The sequence below is a fragment of the Homarus americanus genome, unplaced genomic scaffold (genome assembly GCF_018991925.1).
Source record: "Homarus americanus isolate GMGI-L3 unplaced genomic scaffold, GMGI_Hamer_2.0 scaffold45698, whole genome shotgun sequence".
NCBI classification, from domain to species: domain Eukaryota; kingdom Metazoa; phylum Arthropoda; class Malacostraca; order Decapoda; family Nephropidae; genus Homarus; species Homarus americanus.
This window is the reverse complement of record NW_024735554.1, coordinates 9,296,601-9,318,613: the sequence shown is the minus strand read 5'-3', so window position 1 is coordinate 9,318,613 and position 22,013 is coordinate 9,296,601. Positions and strand designations below refer to the sequence as shown.

General features: G+C 36.3%; 1 protein-coding gene across 1 annotated transcript in view; it reads right to left on the bottom strand.

Annotated features, from left to right (window-relative positions):
- The window catches only part of LOC121871500 (abnormal spindle-like microcephaly-associated protein homolog), a 62,587-nt gene that overhangs the window by 17,826 nt on the left and 22,748 nt on the right, over positions 1 to 22,013 (bottom strand). The window contains exons 12-19 of the mRNA XM_042373888.1: positions 19,431 to 19,606; positions 16,937 to 17,159; positions 14,406 to 14,636; positions 13,151 to 13,276; positions 12,326 to 12,454; positions 10,870 to 11,070; positions 4,214 to 4,384; positions 571 to 2,946 (exon numbers count right to left, since the gene is read on the bottom strand). Coding sequence (XP_042229822.1) covers positions 571 to 2,946; positions 4,214 to 4,384; positions 10,870 to 11,070; positions 12,326 to 12,454; positions 13,151 to 13,276; positions 14,406 to 14,636; positions 16,937 to 17,159; positions 19,431 to 19,606 — 3,633 coding nt within the window. The remainder of the gene's footprint in view (positions 1 to 570; positions 2,947 to 4,213; positions 4,385 to 10,869; positions 11,071 to 12,325; positions 12,455 to 13,150; positions 13,277 to 14,405; positions 14,637 to 16,936; positions 17,160 to 19,430; positions 19,607 to 22,013) is intronic.

Sequence of the window (22,013 nt, the reverse complement as noted above, 5' to 3'; positions counted from 1 at the left end):
TGCATACACAGAGTCAACATCATCTTACAGTCTTCCATTACACAACTGCACCTCTTGTGCACCCACCTTCCACACTCACTGATCTTTATTGAACTACTGTAAATACTTCTTCTAGGCCGGACACGGCCATTTTTCAATTCCATCAAAAGTCCTTCACCCACACCACTAACCACAATTTATGTTTTTGCCACATTCACTCTCTGCATTCCTTCCTCCCATTTTTTAAATTTCTCCACTACCTCTTAAATATCAACATGATGGCATCACCATACAAAAACTCCCAGGCCAGACCAGTCCTAAAATCTAACAATATTGCCTCTAACACATTGATAAATAGAAGGGCTCAAGATGTTTCTAGATGGACTTCCTAATTTCACCTCAAAACCCTCAAAGGGTTTAAAATAAAATCTATTAGAAAAAAGTATGATTACCATTAAAAATACAAATGCAACTAATATAAGCTACGGAGGGGCTACATAGAAGAGTTAGAAGTTAATACCATGCAGTATATGTAAATTGTTACAGTAAAAAATACAACCACATGCAAGCCATTCATTAATAAAAACCCACCTTAGCTTGAATTACAATTGCAGCAGTCTTTTGGGATTTATAAACTGATTTTGCAGTCTTCATTGCCATGTAGGCACGAAAGTGGTTCTGAATAACTATTGCAGCCGATTTCTTATTTTGGTATTGCTGCCTTTGATTGTGCATCCTGTACAAAGACTGCAGTTTGATGATGCCATATTGAATAGTTTGGTACTCTTTCTTCGCCACTTTATAAGCTACCATGGCCCTGTAGTGTTGTTGAATTATCTTTGCAGAACTTTTCTTCAAAGTAAAGTTTTTCTTGACAAGGAGCATCCGAGTCCATGCCTGCAGAGTAGTGCATGCCTCTTTTGTCTGTTGATAGTCATAATATACTTGACGACCAAGATGAACAGCACGGAAATGTTGCTGAATTACAATGGCTGCCTTACGAGTTACCTGATAACTGTGTCGAACTTGATACCTTCTCCAGTAAGTTTGGATGGTGATACACGCTGTCTTTCTGAGTAAGTAATCTGTTCGGGTCTCCTTACCAAGTTTATAAGCCCTGTAAATGTTCTGAATTGTACTAGCAGCTTCTTTCTTTTTTTGGTAAGCTTTATAATTTTTTTTCATTCTGAAATTACTCTGGACTATGACACATGCTCTTCTTAATCTTTGCATGTTTTGCCTCACAAGCCAGCCTCGCCAATGAGCTTGTACTGTGATAGTAGCACTCTTAATTTCTTGGAATTCTCTTTGAGCTTGACGTGATTTCAGCCAAGCCTTAGTATATTTCTGAATAATTTTGGTGTTCTTACGAAAATGTTGGTAATCTTTAAGGGCAGCATACCTACGTGCATACTTCTGTATTATGATTGCTGCTGTACGTTTGTGGTGGTAATCATTTTTAACTTGATGCATCCGTACAATTGCTTGAATTTTAATGGTGGCACTTTTCATCTTGGCATAATTATTCCTCCTCACTAGCATAAGTTTTTGAGCTCTATACCTGAGCTGTATGGTAACCACAGCACTTTTCAATTTTGCATAATGGCACCGCATCAACCAGCCTCGAACAGCAGCCTGTACTAAGGTTATGCTTCGGCAAGACTTCAAATATTTCTTTCTCTCTTTATATGCCCGATATGAAGCTTGAATGATGACTGTACTTTGCTTAAGAGTTTTGAACTTCTGCCTCTCAATTAGCATGGATTTTCTGGCTTTATATGCACGTTGAATAATAACTGCTGCACTCCTCTTCTCACGGAATTCCTTTAAAGCTTTCCATTTCCTTACATTTGCTTGAAGCAGAATCACAGATCTCTTGAGCTGCAAGAAATTATTCCTTTCTTGCTTTCTTCGCCAAGCTGCTTGGATGATGACAGCAGAAATTCTCATATGCTGGTAATGTGCAAATTGCTTTTTCATGGTTAACCATTCTCTTATGTACACCTGCAGAGTGACAGCTGCACACTTAATCTTTTGGTAATTTTGTTTCTCCTTCCACATGCGACAACAGCTTTGAAGACGTATGATGGTTTGAACTTTCTTTTTGTAGAGTTTCCGAGCATTATGACCTCTTACATATGCCTGGATTCTAGTTGCAGCTTTTTTCATAAATAAAAACCGTCTTCTTTCTAACCCCATTTTCATTTTATTTCTCCATTGACATTGCAAAAATATGGCAGCTCTTTGAAGTTCTTGGTACCTTTCCCTCTGTTTTTTCATTCTGAATGCTGACTGAATACTGACAGCAGCAGAACGAAGCTTCATAAACTGCTTTCTAGCTAAATATGTGCGGACATTAGACTGCAGAATGACAACAACATGACGCAACTGAAGATATTGTTCTCTTACTTGGCGGGCCTCTACAGTGGCTTTCCATTTTATCTGCAACACAGTAACTGCCCTTTGCACGGTCCTATAATTTTGCTGACATTTTAATCTACGAGCATGGGACTGCAAAACAACTGTTGCCTTTCGAAGTTTCAAATACCTGTTTTTCTCCATAACCATTCTAAAGAAATTAGTAATTGTAAAAGCTCCCCATTGTTCTCTTGCAGTCCTTTGTGCTGCCTTCTTGGCTAGTACAGTACGCCACAGTCTTTGTATCTTTACAACAGCTTCAATCTTGTGCTTATATTCTTGCCTAATTTTTCTCACATACAGTTTTCTTCTGTACTGCCTCTGGATCTCTGTGACAACTCTTTTAGTAATTAAGTATTTCTGCCTGCAATACCAAGCTCTGAAAGCTGTTTGGATGGTAACAGCAGCTTGCTTAGTATGTTGGAAAGTCCGTCTCTGAATATATGTTTTCCAAGCTCGCTGGATTGTTATGGCTGCCTGTGACTGGCGCAGATACCGTGCCACAATGTAACGACGGAATGCTGACTGAATGGTGTGGGCTGCACGGTGCTGTAGGCATACAAAGAATCACTAGTTTTGGGGGCACACAACATAGTATGGAAAATAAATAACACAAAAAATAAGTACATGAACTGCACTATCCTAACAAGCTTTATGATATGGTACAAAATACAATACAGTTGGGTCTACTATACATATGCAAGAGTGCAATGATCTACAATCAGAGAAATAAACAGTAATGCAAGAATAAAAAATTCATTGCAATGGAATAAACTTATGCAAAATCAAGCACTTAACCTCCAATCTCCCACACAACTGAAAAACATCATTGATATCTTTCTTTCAACATAATCTCTTACTATAAAAGTGCAGCAAATCCAAAGAAAATATCAATCACATTCTATTACCTGCTCCTTTCACCATGTAACATTACAACTTTGTTCTCAAACTATCAATTATTTCAATCTACAAGTCAATGAAATTAATGCCTTACCATAACCATGAAGCCATGATTAGTCTCATATCTCTATTAAAAGCCATCGCTAATACTGTGTTGTGCTTGTACTTGTGTGCTTATCTCCTATTATTTCACATACAGTACTGTATCCCTGTCTGAGTTCCTAAAACAAAGGCCTATAATAACATTTCCACTCCAGAATTTTCCACCAACATCCACTCTCCCTTTATTTTGGTAGCAATATCTTTCTAATATAATTCAGCCACCTATTCACATAAAAGACACGTAGTCAAAAGTATGTATTTGAAACTTCACTTTTCAATTTATACTGTGTAAATATTAAAATCTCACATTCCAACTTAGTGGGCAATACCCGTTTTATTCTTATTCATATTCCAATTCAACAAACCTTTCTTGAACATTTTCTAGTTTACCCCTTCATTACAAGTTAGATTCTATTTTGCAAATACTGTATATATAATGGCTAATAACATAAGTGTTACATGAATAGGCTGAAATATATAACTATATTTTCATCCTTCTGGCTGTCATGCTCTTTCAATAAACCATTAATTATTATTATATTGTAAAGTCATGTGCATTGTTAGCACTCTTGAAAATAAAGAAGCACAAAATGGATGACTAAAGATGTAAAAAGTCATTTGTAATAATTTCCTTCTTACATGCCAGGACTCAAAACTGCAGATGAAATTCAATCAACTAGTCAGTACACACACCATCACTCTTAAATGCCAACACTGTCTCACATGCAAGAATAAAATCCACTCACAATTAATCTATGCAAAATCTAGATTATCCATAACTGCATCAGTCAAACACAATATACAAACCACTCACCTTCTTCTCCAGTTCTTTTTGCTCCTTGAGTTTTTGTAACAACACACAAGCACATCTCCTGCGCCAGTGAGCCTGTAGAACAATAGCAGCCTTCTCATATTTCTCTTTCTGCTTCAGCCCCCATACAGACCGCCACCAACGTTGAATAAGAACAGCGGATTGTGTGTGTACCTGTAAATTTATTAATGGTAGTAAAAGTAAATGGAGAGAGGTAACTAAAATGATAAAGCCATCTTATAGGCAGGCACAATACACTTAATCTTCAGTCAAATAGCTTACTGTATTTTTCAAAATCTGTTCTGCCCACAGGAACATGTGTGGTCTGTAACCATTTATTTTTATGTAAAGGATATAATCCTGAAACCATGCAAGCTATATCTGTTATAATAAACTGCAGTGGAAAAATTTTCTGGATCAGGTCTATCAAATGGTTCCTCTTGTTTACACCGTGTACAGTATATGTTCGTAGGTTCCCTTTGAATTAATTTGTTTACTTTCATCCTTTATTTGAAATATGCTAGATAGCTTTTCTCTGTCCTGACAACAGTCACCACTTAGCACTCTCACGACAGATGCTGCAGGATTAACAATGAGTTATCTACTGTATAAACATTTGTGGCCAAGAGGACTGTGCTCAATGCGAGGGGTTGTGGCTGTGTCTGAGGTGAGTGAGTGTGAAGGGGTCAGGTAACTGTTGTTCTTAGCAAAGCAACCTGCATTGTTAGCCATTGAGAGGGTTAATATATGAAGTTTCATGCATTCGTGTAAGTACAGTATTCCACTGGGTATATACTGTACAGTAATATCTCCGTTAGCCGGAATCCCTCAAACCCGAACTCTCTGATAACCGGAATTGAAATTTTTTCATAAAATCATTCCCAATCCCGGAATTTTCCGAAAAAATTCCTACTTTGGGAAAGATTTTTCGAGGGGTACATTTTCTGGAAAATTGAGAAAAATTTTCCTGATACCTGAAAAAATCCGGGGATGGGTTTTTCCCCCAGGTTTAAGACATGAAAACCAGATGCATTTTCCGTAAATTCCAAGAAAATTTTTTCCGGTACCCGGAAAATTCCAGGATTGGGGACATTTTTCCAGGTTCGAGAGATGATGTAATGGGCAATTTCTGTAGCTTCTGAGAAAAATTTTCCGTTACCCGGAAAATTTGGGGGAGGAGGGTTTTTTCCGGCTTTGAGAGTCGTCTTGTTACCCAGAAATCTCTCATTCCCAGAAGCACTCTGCACCAATTGTTCCGGCTAACGGAGACATCACTTACCCAATTGGGGCAACTAGGTAATTAACTCAAATAATTTCAAAGATAAAACCTCTTCCACAAAAGTTAAATGGTTAAACGTAATATGAAAATGCTTCACCATTATCATCACACATTGGGATTTTAAATACTTTAAATTCACTCTGGTGTCTAACATGTTCTATCATGTCCTCAATTAAAGAAGATTAAATTATTTAGTCTTAAAATTGTCTTGGCACAAAAAATTGGGAGGTGGAGGTCTTAGGTTCTCTCTTGCATTATTCTCAAACATTTTGGTTTATAGAAAACTTTAGTGTTAGCAAAAAATACAGCAGTTATAATTACTCTTATGGAACTAACTTTCTCAGTGGTTCTCTCCACAATCTTAACCCTTCATTTCAGCAAAAGCTACCTATATGAACATTTGGTAATTTTTAACCACTTGGCTGTGTTTCTTTAACTGTACTGGAGTATGATTAAACTGTTCAGGATACTCTTACACAATTGTGTTACCTTACACTGACTGCCAGAAAAATCTAGCAAGCTCTGTAAAATGTGAGACTACATTTCTCTCTAGCTTTATATACTGTATATATAAATAAGCTGTTCACAAACAAAACAACTAACCACGGTAATTTAGAACCCAACACATTAAAAATAAACAAAACATATATTTGGTACATTACCTTTAGGAACCACATTCGTATAAGTGAGAATAGCTTTCGTATAGCAGGTATAAAATAAAAAATTTGTGTAAGTGAATTTTCGTAGCTCAAACAATCATATAGTGAGGGACATCTACAGTACAGTATTGTTTATATATTGCAATTCTATTCTTATGTCCTGTCCTTTCCTACTTCTGCTCCTGTAATTGTTTCGGTAACTCTTTAACTCCCTAAGGAATTCTAGAATCTAGAACAAGGGTTTGCCATTGTTTTTACTATTTGACCTAGAGTAACCTTAAACAAAAGTTCTGAGTTTTGTTTTGCAAGAAGTGGAAATCAATTGTGCTATGCTACGAGTATTCCTTTTGTAAAAGGTCATGACTTTTCTTAAATGTACCTTACAGCTTAAAATAAATGTTTATAGTCATTCAAAAGAAAATATATATGAAATTTTATGAATATACATTTCAGATAAGATAAACACTTGCCTTTGGTATGAAGCAAGGTAACTAAAAGAAATCAGCAATCTGCAGCCACCAGCCTGTGATATCATTCAAAACAGTACATTATACCAGGTTGAGAAAACATACACAATCAAACTTTAAGCTTTATTTACAAGAAAATAACAAGACTGTTTTGAAAGATATACAGGCAGGCTCGTAAAGCATTACAACTCTTTTCCTAGTTTAGTTTACAAATTGCAAAAGAAAAACAATAATAAAAAAAGATATAAAACTTATATTACTGCACTACACATGAGTATCCGTACAGTATTCTTTTAAAAGTGTTTGTTATAAACCTTATAAACAAATTAAGGATTGCCTGAGAGATGTTATACAAAAAACATTGTTGTAAAAGGGCAAATTAAAATACATAGTGGTCATAATTCTAATAAATGAGCAAAGAGGAATTCATACGAGGCAAAAATATCAACAAAAGGTCTAGCAAACAAGTGAATGTAAGAAAACTGAGCTCTTAATTGTTCTTTCCTTTCAGCCAAATAACTTTTCAGAACAGCACCTAGTTTACAAAAAAATGCTATAAAATATTTTCCTCACTAATACCGAGTCATCTAACCACAGTAAATTATGATGCTCTACCAGCACATAAAATCTTAGTAAAATAGTTTAGCTGACACCCACTGGTACATTTTTTAAGAATTAAGAAAGATGCACCCATCTGTACCCTGAACAACTTTATGAGCTTGTGCAATAAAATCTCCCACATTCAGAATTCCAAAAACCAGTCCCAACCAAAAACTGGCTACTAATGACAATCTTTTAAAATTAACATGATAAAATCAAGGTACAGTACTGTATTCCACTTGAAAACTGGGACTTCTGGTTACCCATGATTCCAGTCTCCTGTACACACCGTTTCTTTAAGGTGTTCTTAGTTTTGTGTATCGGGTATGTCTTTTTCATTACTTTGCCCTTTATGCAATTCAAAGGACCAGGAATTAGGGCCTGGTGTAGTGGTGCCTCGAAACTCAGTGATGGTGGATTAGGTTTTTGAAAACTAGCAAATACTAGGTCTTGAAGGTGCTGTACTATGAATAATTTTTCCTTGTTATTCAGCCAAAGATGGTTTCTAAAGCTTTAAATGATAAAACTGAAGTAATATTTGTAATATTTACCAAAGAATTTAACATGCCATTTTTCAATTCACATAAACAAAGCAGTTGCCATTGAAAGTAAAGTCGGTCCCATAAATATGACTGACAATAAGGGACAATGTGGATACAGCACACTATACTAAACTATCTTCACTTCCCAACAGGGTAGATTGAGAATGCTCCAGGAACAAATCAGTGACCCTCAGTACAGTATAGTGTTCTGTATACACTGTCCTTAATGGATAGTCATGCCTATGAGGCACATTTTCAGTTGCCATTGACTTGAGATAGAGACCTCAGTTGCTTATCTCAGCATTAATGTAGGAAAAGCTAGAAAACAGAAAATTATTAAAAAAAAAAAAAAAAAAAAAAAAGCTTGAGAATGGGAAAATAAAAAATTACAAATAATTAATTGATGACTTCATGCATAATATTTGAGTCACTAGAGGTTCCCAAGCATACTCACACACACACTCTCAGAGTCATTTAAAGGTATTAAATTTGAGACTGTAAAAGACCATTTAATTGTCTGAGCAAAAATCCTTATATGTAAGCAAAGCATTTTACTTAAAAAAGAAAAATTAAACCTTTTGGTTACCTTTGTATTATCTAAAATAAGAGATATGGTGTTTAAATGCGATGAAAAAATGATTGTACGGAAATATTCACAAACTAATACAGACCAGAGACCAATCTGCGTGATGTGCTGTACACTACTTTAAGAAGGGAGGAAAAAATTACACAATGTAAATAGACAAATGTATAAATACACCCTTAATTTCTAATATGACACTACAGCACACAAAATAAATGAATACAGTAATACCCCGCTTTACGCGTTTTTACATTTACATTTACGCGGTACCCTGCCAGAACCGGAATTCCCACTTTACGCGGTGCATCTACTCATATACGCGGGTGAAGTAAATTTTTTTTATTTAGCTCACAAAATTCATACAAATTACCCGGCCAGAATATAATTTACATTGCTGGAATTCTTACAATTTGATGATCATTTTGAATATAAACATCATAGATTTTGCATTAGACATACAAATTTTAGATCTAATGTAAGAATTTTGTTTACTCAGAGCAAATATGCTATCTTTTGTGCAAAATATATGACGTGTATATTCAAAATATTCCTGGTCTTGCAAGGAATCCAGCAATGTCAATTATATTATCCTAACTTTAGTTTTCACCCAAACATTTCTCAGAGAGGGAGGAGCCAGCGAGCGTGAGAAGAGAGGGGGGGTGGGGGGTGGGGGGGATGAGTCCATTATTTGAATGGACATTAACCTGGAGACTGTATTTCTCTTAAATATTAATTGTGTGTGCGTACCATCATAAAATTAAGATGTTATTTTTACTAGAACATAGGTATTGTGTCGGAAAAAGTGGAGTTTGGGAGTCGGCCCAGTCTCTATTTCAATTAATCCCATATGTTCTGTTATTCCATTAACGCGTTTCTCGTTTTACACGGACCTCTGTGGGTTCAATTGACCGCGTAAATCTGTATATCGGGGTATTACTGTACTGTATTCTTATACAAAATAACTGAACTACTAGTATCAATATTATAAGTAAAGTTATGTCCAAATAAGATAATCAACCAATGCCTTTCCCTCACACGATCAAAAGTTCAAAACTGTGTAAACAAAATTCTGTATAGTACATGTACTCTTAAGTTCAAAGAATATACAAACTCACTGGTGAACATAATTTTACCCTTGGTTACTATTTCCTAATATTAAGCAATTACAGGTAAAAATATAGTTTAAAAAAGTGGAAAAAATTAAGCAGAACCTCAAAGGAACAACAGTTATATCAAATGCACAACACAGTGAACCTACGTCCATCAAACCTGGAATTCTAGTTTTGTTATGCACAATATATAAAGTAATCCCTCACCAGTCATGGGTCTACCAACTGCGGTTTTGAGTTCATTTTTATTCACGTTTTATACTTTGTGCACCATTTCACCAACCATGGTATCCAGTTTTAAGTAGCTGCAGTTTTCCATGGCCACTGCAGGCGAATTCTCCCCCCCTACCCCACCCAGGTTCTCTTCCTTCTCTATCCATTTCAAATCAATTTCCTGGTTTTTATTTTTCATATTACTATAAGCCCTCTATTATGCTGGTAATAGTCACCCCTTAACACCCAGGAGAAGCAGCTACATCCCCTGTAGTCCTGGTGCAGCCACCCTGCTTAGTCACTATCACCCAAAACTGTCTGTTTACACACACATTTAAAAAAAAGTAATACTGCTTTTTTGTTCAATCCAGAATTTTTTTTTTGGCAAAATTTAAAAACATTAATTTATCTACAATGTTTCAGTACTGTACATTTTAATATGAAAAATTCCTTGAATTATTAGAGAATTTTATGTTTAGAATATTTTACATTTCCGTATGACAACAAAAATTTTAATTACGTTACTGTACAGTATAAGCAAAAATTAATGTACGAAAAAAGAAGAAAAAAGGCTTAGCAGTTGCCAGACACACAGATCTAAGTATGAGAACTTTGTACAGTATGGTATAAAAACTCAGTACACATATTTGTGTAGCTAGGGAGAGCATCAAGGTCAGGAGAGATGGCTATGTTACATCTTTTTTTATAAATTTCTAAATACCTGTACCTGTAATATACTGCATAGATTTCTTATGCAGTACAATAAAAGGTTTTTTAAGTACAGCACACAGCCTGTACTTATTTCTAACCTTGAGATGTACATTACAGAACTATAGGTATACTGTATCTCTCAGGGGTCCTTTCCTAAACCCTTACTTCCCATTAGACCCAGTCCTTGACAACCACATGAAAATTCTAGAACATAACCCAAAGGTTGGCAAGTGATTACTGTGCTTTCTATACATGTTAAATAAGAATTCTAGTGTCTCATGTACAGTGTTTTCAAAAGATCATTACCTTCTTAAAATTATGTAAAACATTATGCAAAATAAACTGCATTGTCTGGTACCCCCATTAAGGCACTTTATACAGTACAGTACTGTGTAAGTTCATGAAATGAGAATAGATGATGAAAGACGAACAAACTTTGGAGTAATCCTGAGATTCAAATAATTAATTGACTGAATTGACTTTATCCATATTTTACCTTCAGCTGTTCTAGCCTCTTGGCTGCAAGCCGTTTCCTCCAAGCCATCTGTATAATTCTGGCAGCCTTTATTTCTTCACTGAGATCAAGAAGTCGGGCACACAAGTATGCCAAGAAGGTTGCCGTTACTCTTTCATCGGGAATTGTATTAATCATATCACTGCTTCGGATCAGTAATGGGATTCCATCCAGCTGAGATACCTATACAAGAAAAAAGAAAAATTATCAATCAAACCCCAAGAATATAGACATGTATCAATTGCGTTATCCTCACTACATTTTACCACCATGAACATGCATCACTTTTTAATCCAATTTTGTCCTGCAATGCCACTAAATATTTCCTTTGTCAAATTGGACTAACTCACTACTGAGAAAAATATATTTTTAAATCAAACTTTTATTCTTTCTCAATAAAGACCCACATAACTTCTGGTTCACTGGAGTAACAGATAAATTAAGTTCAGTCTAGATCCATATTTCATAATTTGTCTCAAGGTTTGAAGTATTTGCTTTCATATCTTAAGAAAACTTAGATCTGTTCTAAGGACTGAGTACCATACACAGATGAGTGGAGTACTATACAAAATCATGTAAGGATAGTATTTGCCTGAAGGAGTCTCCATGCATCTTGTCTACTTTATAGTAAATATGGACAACAGCCACAGGTATTGTTTAGCTATGAAAAAGAGGTAGACAAAGAGAAAGAAAGAATGAGAAAAGAAAGAGAAAGGATTATAAAAATTTTTGATGCCACCAGAATGTGGGCACCATATGTCAAGTCGGGGTCAGGATGGGGAACCCAAAGCTGGCAAAAATGCATGGCTACAGTCTTTGAAGTTGATAATCTGAAGCCCCACTCCTCTGCTCATCAGGACACCCAATTCAGTGCTAATTGAATTTGTCCCTCGGCAACACATAGGTGGGATGACGAAAAACTAATTGCAAAATCATTTACACAGAGCATGCTAGAAACTCCTGGTGGAAGACATTGGGTGACACCATTAATAGCCATGGCAAAAAAGGGCCATGCTTGAGACTGTGCCCTGTGGTATCCCCTCCATCTGGCAAACTGATCTGGACAGTGAGGTACCCAACAGGGCATCCGTCCTCTTGAGTCCACAGTGATGGAGCTCTTTCGCATCCCAAACCTCCAGGCTGCATCGTATGCCTTTTCTGTATTGAAAAATACTGCCAGATGATGATGGTCCAGACATACACTTGACACACAACTGATTCAAATCTTAACAGTGCATCTGTTGTGGAGAACATATTTCAGAACCTCAAGCTTCCCCACCACTACATGGGGGCACCTACTGGGGAGGAACATCTTTGTAAGCCTTGCAATACACTAATACTGTACTAATAATAATGTTAAATCCTGAACAATGCAAACTGCAAGATACCTAAGTGATGTAATGACCTTAAAAAATAATACCTGGGAGACAATACATACCTTGTCAGTGAAAACAGCAAAATTGTCCTTTTCATTCGCAAGCCTGCGGTTGTAATCTTCTTTAGTACTTGTGTCTGTGTATGTCATTTCAATGAAGCTGTCATCCAGTGACATGTCCAAATCAACTCCCTGTGGGAAAACATCAGATATATGAAGGAGGGGATACTATAACAATATTAACAACACAAATTACCTATGAGATTCCACTATCCGATCCCTCACCCACAAAGACAGACAGACAAGAGTTATACTTCTTTTTAGTACTTCTACAATATCAATGTCTAAATTATGAGGGGGATGGGGGGGGGGAAGATTATATACAACAGTAAATTTGGTCAGGATCCCATTGCATACCATGTACCACATGGTATTAAAGTTTTGTGAGCATTAAATGACATGATCATCTACAAAAAGACTAACGTTCAAAGAAGTTTTCTTTGGCTAAATTGTTTGCCAAGGTAACTCAGAAGACCAAGGAAGGAGGGGAACAACTCCCACCTCAGCCCGGTAGAGAGGGGGCTAGGTGGATGTGGCTGCCCTAGTTGATTCCCGGGGAGTGCGATTCGAATTTTTGCCTGGACCCAAATCCCTATAAGCGGGGAAGCTTTCGTAACATGAAAAAGAAGTGTTAATTTAGAAAATTCATACAGTATAAGCCAATTTTTGTAAAGCAAGGGAAATTACTGTATACACAATGTTATTTTCTGTGCAGTCAAAGAATGGTAAATTTCCAGTTTCAGGAACCTTTACTCACTGTGGTCCTGCTGCAGAAAACCCAGACTAACATACTTGAAATTAAATGAGAAATCTGACCATGAGACTTACCTGAGATGGTAGGTTCTGTGTAGTCTGCCAGTTGATAAGGTCCATAGGAATCAGGTCAGGATAATAATGGTGAAGAAGAAGACAAAATGCTCGGCCATCAGAAAATGACACAGTGAGATTATCAATCTGGAATTGGATAAGGTAAGAAAACGAGTCATCCATTGTCACTTTTATACTTTATTTTCGTATTTTCTTCCTAATGAGTTACTTGAAAAATTAGCTTTAATGTTCTCAACTTAAACTGAATCACATGTAATGAGTGCACTGTAGCTATAGTACAATACTACCACAATATACACTCAAAGATTATATCCATGATAAATAAGCCTCATCACTTCAAGATGCAGTAGAGAAAATCATAAAAAATCAGTCCTCCCAGGGACACAGTAATGTGTGATTTAAAATCTTTATCGATTTTCGAAATATGGGCCAAAATTTTCAACTCATTTTGTAGTGAATCCCAAGAATCAACTTAAATTTATGCAAACATTCAGGTGTAAAGCCAAAAAGCTCCCATTTTAAAATATTGAACTGATTGGCCTTTTCACACAGATGTCTCAGAACTAAGTACACCAGCTTTGCATTGGTGCTTAAACCATTTGTACACTTACACCTATCAAGGACAGGTTGGCCAATATGCACTATGCCTCCTCTTCTCAACACTACACTTGGCACTATCAACTGGACACTTTTGGAGCCCAAAATAATTTTTAAAAATAATATCTAGACAATTATAATGCAAATAACTGAAAAAAGCATGGAGTTTTAATGCCACTTATTCAGACAGCAAGCATAATGACTAAGTGGTGTCATGGACTACAACAGCACACAATAAACTGGTGGTAATCACTAATGTACTGGACTCTGGGAGTTTAAAATTTTTAGGAACATGAAATTTCATTGTTCTACTCTAAATGTTAAATCCAATTACACTACTTCTTGCAGCACTGAACTTACAAACCCCATCATGAAAAATGAAGACAGAATCTAATGATCAATTTAGTGGCTAGATAATAGATAAATAAAAACATTGTCTACATAGATAAATCAACCAATTTGAAACTCTTAAGTGCTTAATCCAAGAATGCAGACAAATTTTAAAAAATAATCATGATGTCCTATGAAGTATATTTTTGCCTGATTCTATTGAACTTGAAAGACAGAAAAAATGTGCAGATATGCACAGTTCGATGTGTTCTTTGTATATTCAGAGGATCTATAAAACAAACAAACAAACACACACACACACACTTACCTCCAATCCATACAGTGCACAGCAAAACTGGGCCCACAACTTTAGGCAAGCCAGTACACTGTCCACTGTTCCTGATTCTTTATTAGGTAGCTGGCTTAATTCTGTAATTGCCTCCGAGACAAATCCTAGACCAGCACGGGCAGGTTCTTCCAGTTGAGAGTGCACAACAAGGGATCTGTGGAGGTAGGCTATCTCCTCACGCAGACGGTCTTCAGATACCATTAGAGAGACCTATAATGATTATGAAAGTTATTTGTATGATTTCGTATAGATACATATCACACCAGAAAAACAAACAAAATGACAGTCACCTATACTGTATAGCCTGCTACAGAAATATTATAACTATTTTTCTACCAAATACTGTATTACCTGTTTATCATCAATTTTTAAGGTATTTAAAAGTTTTTGAGCAAAAAAAAAAAAAAAAAAATAATTAAAAATAAAAAAAAAATTAAATAAATAAACTTCACTGAGCAGTGAATTTGAAGAACATTTGGTTATTAGCTATCATTTGCAAACCTAAACAATATGATATATCAATACTCTACATACTAACAATTTAATAAAAAAAATCATATTTGCCATTTGTTTTTCAACTTGAATAATCACAAACATGCAAACTTTACACCTTATGATTAATTATGAGAGTAAAACATAGACTTTGCCTTTTTTTTAAATAAACTAAAAAGATTTTTTCCTAACATTTTGAAAATATATATTTCCCAGAAAACTTGCCCACAGAAAAGAAAATACAGTTGTTATTGAATTAATAACGTACAGTAATCCCGTGTTTCTCGCTTTTTTTTATCGTGGTTTTAACCACTCGCTATTTTTTTACTAAAAATTTTTATACAGGTACTCCTCAACTTATGACCACCCGGACATACGACCACCGCAGTCGTATAAAATTTTTTTCAAATTACGTACGTATTTTCTAGTACCGAAACGTTTCCATCCCGTACTAAAGCATGGCGTGGGCTGGGTCGCCTCGTGGTGTGCAGCATCCACACCGTAGCCTGCTCAGTTGGTGTTTGGCAGTCGTTGGTGTAGTGATCGTGCTGTGTACTGACAAAATTTTCGTTTCTAATTCCCTTTAAAATTACTGGCAAGAGTAAAAGTGAGAGTTCTGGTGGTGCTCAGAAGAAAGAGACAGTCAATTACTTTTGAGATGAAAATGAAAATAATAATGCGATATGAAAATGGAAAAGCGGTAGCAACCATTTTACGCGACCTTGGCTTCTCTCACTCGACGATATCAACAATTTCGAAGGACAAGATAGAGGCATTTGCTACTACCCTGTATTAATAAAGGGATGCAAATGTTTGAAGAAATGGATCAAAATGTTACGTGTTTTGCAAAAGTTGACAGACAGATCCAGGATGCACTTAGATGTTAGTTTGTCTGAAGAAAGCGAAATTGATGACCCACCCAGCCGTGTCTCCTCCTCTGCTTCATCCAAATAATGTAGTCTCCATGTTTAATTAAAAAATTATTGAGGCCCCATGTGCATTCAGCTGACTACATTAAAGGTAAGTACACAGTAACACTATTCAATTTTCATTACCTTTACTGTACCGTATTTCATTTTAGATTTTCTATGTATTTTTTTCGCATTTTCGACTTATGATCTGGTCGTCGATCCCTAACCCCGTCGTAAGTCGAGGACTGACTGTATATATAAAATATCCTAAAAAAAAAAAAAAAAATAATAATAATAAATTTAGCGTCGTTGTCGATATTCCTGTGTAGTGCAGCAAACAGACGCCACCCTTTCCCGCCTCAAACACCAGCTGCTCCGAGAAGCCTCAGTCACCACGTGCCTACAGTACTGTGAACGTGTGAGGGCGGGCAGATGCCGGGACAGCAGAGAGAGGCTGGCAATGCGGGTGTTGCCGACCTCAGCGAAATAAAAAAAAAATTATTTACTTGTAAATAATTTTTTTTTGTATATTACTGTGTTTACGTTTTTCCATTATTATAATATAATATGATTAGCTTCAAATAATGATGTTAGTAAATGCTGGTACAGTGCATCAGTGATCAGTGTGACCACTGGGCCGTGAGTGGAGAGCATGGCGTGGTTAAGTGCATGACCTACCTGAGCAGTTTGGTGGTCACAGGTTCAGTGATTCCTAAAAAAGTATTCGCAGTTTTGTCTTTTCGCGGGGGATTCAGGAACGTAATTCCCACGAAAAACACGGGATTACTGTACTTCAACATACAATTGGTAACTTATGTAAGCACATACATATAGTTAATACACATGATATTTTGTAAGCTCTGGATCTTAGGGTGTGCATGAAAGATGGTTAAATGAAGTACTGTAGCAAGTTTACAGAGGCAGTAGTGCCTATACTAGATGTTATGAATGAATTATTTAACATAAATGTGGAAGTAAGCCAAGACTGAACACTTATGTATACTGAAGAGGTGGGCTTAATTGGTTAACATGGAGCAGATTTTGTTATATGTAGATGATACAGCTCTGTTAGTAGAGTAAAAATCTGAGCTAGGAAAAAACACTCACTTGGAACTTGAAAATGATAGTCCAGAGCAGTGCGAGTGTCTGTTCCCGATGACCATCTACAATATCCTTGGATGGGAACTTGGCCTTAACTCCAACACAGCCTGACGACTCTAAAGCAGCCATTGTAATGTCTGTATTGTGAATCTTCTGCAGTCGGCTGATTGCTGGGACACGTAACTTACAGCTCAAATTGAAGTTCTGGGTCAGCATTTCCATCACACGCCTAATGACAAACACATTAGATACAATATATATATATATATATATATATATATATATATATATATATATATATATATATATATATATATATATATATATATATATATATATAGATAGATAGATAGATAGATAGATAGATAGGTAGATAGATAGATAGACATAGACAGACATACAGGTTGATAACCCTTTATCCGAAATTCCAAAAACCGAAAGTTTTTTTGTGGAGCATTTTTTTTGTTTTTATTTTTTTTTACAGGGATTAGCCCACCCAGGCATAGATCACTGACCCACATCGGGGCCTAGGGGGCGAAAATGTAATAGTAATACTAATTATAATAATAATAATTATTCATAGTAAATAAAATTTTTAATTAAAAAATACACCAAAATATAATAATAATGATAACAATAATAATTATAAAATATAATAATAAAATTTATAATAAATAATAACAATAATACTGTATTAATAAAATAATAATTAAGAAATACAAGAATGAAAAAAGATAAAAAGTGAAAAACACGACCCAGACCTTTGAATTATTATTATCATTATTATTATTATTATATGTTCGCCCCCTAGGCCCCAATGTGGATCAGTGACTTGTGCCCGGGTGGGCTAAAAAAAAAAAACCTAACCATTCTGAAAACCGTAAAATTCCGAAATCCGAAATGCCTCTGGCCCCAAGGATTTCGGATAAGGGATTGTCAACCTGTATATATATACACACACACACACAAACTGGTATTAACTGGTTTACAATAAATATAGGTGTTAAAAAAGGAAGTGTTTTCTTCCCGATTCTATTAATCACCCAAATGAAACAAGATGAGACGAAGGGCTCAAGTGTACTTACATATGCCCATACAGTTATTGAGCTCTGCCAATGATAAATGTATCTGAGAGCTTTTTAAAAAGTTGCCCTAAAAACATCATTCATGAGATGGGATTGCATCTAACAAAAGCCAGTTCAAAAATGAACAAATCAAAACAGAAGTAATTCCCATAAGTGGAGAAACAAAAAAATCAAACATGGAAGGATGAACTTAATATCTAGAAGACAATCAACATCGAATTACAAAATATTAACCCCAATGCCAAAGAGAAATTCATACCACAAGAAGTAAATGAAATAAGTAGACTACTGCAATGGCAGCTGAAGTGGTAACAGTGAGAATAAAACTAGGTATAAGTACAAGAGAAAGTAGGAAACAAGACTAAAAGTTGAACTTGGACTTATCCACTAATACTGTAACAGAAATAGAATGCATATAAATGGATGTGCTCTACAGGACAGGAGGGACTTCAATCCTGTATTGACAGTTCACTGCCTGAGGAGCTGCTGGCCTTTCTCAACAATCCACAATATTGTTCCTGTCTCAGAGTCTATAGTCACCCACAACTGATTACAAGCACTTGAAAGTGATATCAAATGAAAACATCTTTCTATCAAACTGAAATTCCACTCATTCACAGGCATATTTGTAGCTCATTTATGCTACTCATGCAGTTATTTTTAAATTCTGAGCCTTTGCTATGTATTTTTCTCTGTTCCATGGAAACTGTTCCACCATTATTTTGCTGCAGTGCAGACGATAATAAGACTAATTATCTTTAAACCCTTTACGCCCTTCACTACCAGGATGCCAGTTTAAATATTTTATATGGCGAATGCCAAACAATTTTATTCAGCCAAGAGGCAACCCCGCACACAAAGTGTTAATATGAAGCAGAATGAGATGGTTTGGGCATTTGGAGAGGATGAGGAAGAGCAACTGGGTTTGAATGTGGAAGGGAGAAGAGATAAGGGGAAGCCAAGAATGACATAGGTAAGTATTTGACCAGAGGCTCCAAGAGACTGCATAGTATGGACAGCAGACAACAGGAGGGGAAAAAACATGCATGCATGCATGCACTCACTTCTGCATGCATGTACAAACACACACATGGAAATTCCCCTTGAAAAAAAAAGAAGACAATGGAGATAATCTTTAGTTCCTGAGTAAATTTTAACTTCACATTTGGTATGGGCATCAAATATAGATTGGATATGGCAAAAGTGGCTAAGAGGGTGTTAAAATGACGATTAAGAACACAGATTGCAGTACCACATTTCATGAGAGAATGTAAGAGTGAGTATGAGAGAAGTGTCATTAATGGTTTCTGGACAAAATTTTGCACCAGCTTCTTCTGAGACAGGAAGTGGCACAAATGAGACCAATCAAATACAGTATATGCAGTTGAAACAAAACTACACAGATATGCACTTACGTCAATCTAATTCCACAGCGTAAGTCAACAGGCAAGTTTGTTACAGCATAATCAAATTCTTCCAAGACAGTTTGTTTGTGACTGACAGTGTAGCCCAGATAAGCCAAGTGCTTGGTTATGTCCCCAATGCCAGAAAGAAACTCACGGGCAAAGGCAATCAGGATATCTCTGCTTGCCTGAAAGATACAATACATTGGTCAAGTTAAGATTTCATTGTGTGTTCAAAATATTTCATGCAACCATCACCAGTTGTAAATAAAATTAATATACACAGAGGAATCAAAACAACATTCAATACATGGACATTCTATTCAATAATCATTCCCATTATTCAAATATTTCCCCTTCTCCTGTTTAATGCATGGTATCCAGAAACAAAGGCAAATACACACATATTTAACCTTCATTTATGGATATCCATTTATTTTGACTGCTCTCCCAAGGAGGGTTGAATTCAATCAAAAGCAGTCAAATCAAGAGTACCACCACATATCCTCAATTTTACAATAAAATTTCAGGGTAACAAGCAACTTGAAAACGTGACACATATACCATGGCTCCTCACACTTATTCAGCTGCTGTATAATACAGTTGTTAAATGAATATGCATTTATTCATTGAATGCATACACCATATTCCTTCTTTCATTGAATAAAATCTCCCAACATACCCTCGAAAAAGGTAAAGTAGGTATCACATGTCTAATAGATCATTAAAGGCAGTGTAGTACAGCAAACTGAAGACTAACCGCTACACCCTACCATCTATCACTTCCCCCATTAAGTTGCCAGATGTGGGACTCAATTCGGCAGCTGCCATTTGATCATCATGCTCTATAACCATGGTACTCATTCCGCAGCTCATGACAACCTGATTTGCAGCTCGCAAAAAAAAAAAATATACACTCCCCAGTGATATCCTCGTTAGCCGGAACAATTGGTGCAAAGCACTTCCGGGAATGAGATTTCTGGGTACTGTAATGAGATGACTCTCAAAGCCGGAAAAAAACCCTCATCCTGGAATTTTCCGGGTAACGGAAAAATTTTCTCAAAATTTCCAGAAAATGCGCCTGATTTTCATCTCTCAATCCCGGAGAGAGAGAGAAAAAAAAAATCCCCTATCCCCGGAATTTTCCAGGCATTGGGAAAACTTTCTCAGAATTTTCCGGAAAATGTGCCCCTCGGAAAATCGTTCCCAAAGCCGGAAAATTCCGGCTTTGGTAAAAATTTTCAGTGAAAATTTCAATCCCGGCTATCGGAGAATTCCGGCTAACAGAGATATTACTGTATTCTACATAATTATAAAGATCAAGCACAAAAACTGATTCACAGATCAACTTCTACCAATTAGTTTGGCAGAGGTAATATTTCAAATTGTATGGATCTTGACCAGGCATAAAGAAGGCATTTACCAACACAGAGATAGTTAAGTTTTTCTTTTTTCTTTTGGCCACATCAGAAATAATATATGCTGACTTCAATAACAAAGATGCATCCTAGAGCAAATAAGAGGACTACAGCTATCAGATATAAGAAAGATTGAAGAAATTGGTAATGCCATTTGTGGCCAGTTAAATGCAGATATATCAGTTGCATCATGTTTCAGCATGGCACTGGGTGAAAGCATGGGTATGTGTGATGTCACTAAGTTGTGTATGGGTCCAGTTTCCAAAAGAAGACCCACTTTGGAAAGAGCTGTTGTGTTTATTACAACTACCTGTACAAGGCCAAATGAGAGGATTTTTTTTACAGAACTTCTAGCCTTTATGTGAGAATAACTTGAACTGGTCAAATCTCACACCTGTGTGCACTGATGGCACCCCCAACATGTGAGGGAAACAGATGGTAAGGAAGGAGCAATCCCCAACTTGGCCACTCTTCATTGCTTCCTTCACCAGAAGGCACTTTTGGCAAAACTCAAAACCCTGAATTACAAAATGTGATGCAGCTGATTGTACAGGTGGTCAATTTCATTGTTTCGTGAGCACAATCACCGCCAGTTTCACGAACTGCTGGAGGAATACAAGATGATTGTCTCGTGGCAGAGTACTTGAGTGACTATTGAGTCTTCTCTCTCAAATTTGAAAGGTCTTGAAGAATCCAGAGTGGATAATAAAGATGGCTGTTTTAACTGATACCACCCATCACCTGAATGCACTGAATCTCCAGCAGCATGGGAAAGAAACATCCAGTAACATGCTGCATTGGTCACTGCATTCCAAAACAAGCTGACAGCACTGTTCATACCTGACAGACAATTTGTTTGCTTCCCAAAGCTCTTAACCACCAGAAATGATCCAGAACTTTTGCAACATTTCAGGTAAGATGCATTAGAAGAAGTACTGGAGGAGTTGAGGGAGGAGTTTGAATCAAGATTCTATGATATAATAGAGTACAAAGAGTTTTTCAATTTCATTGAGAACCTCTTTCATGTACCAGTGTCATCTTTGACCCCAGTCATCACAGACCTCTCCCCTGACCATGCTGCAATTAAACGTGAGATTGTTGAGTTGCAGACAAGTGACAACCTGAAAGCTGAACTCAGAACAGCTATCTACTTCTGGAATATGGTCGCTGACAGACT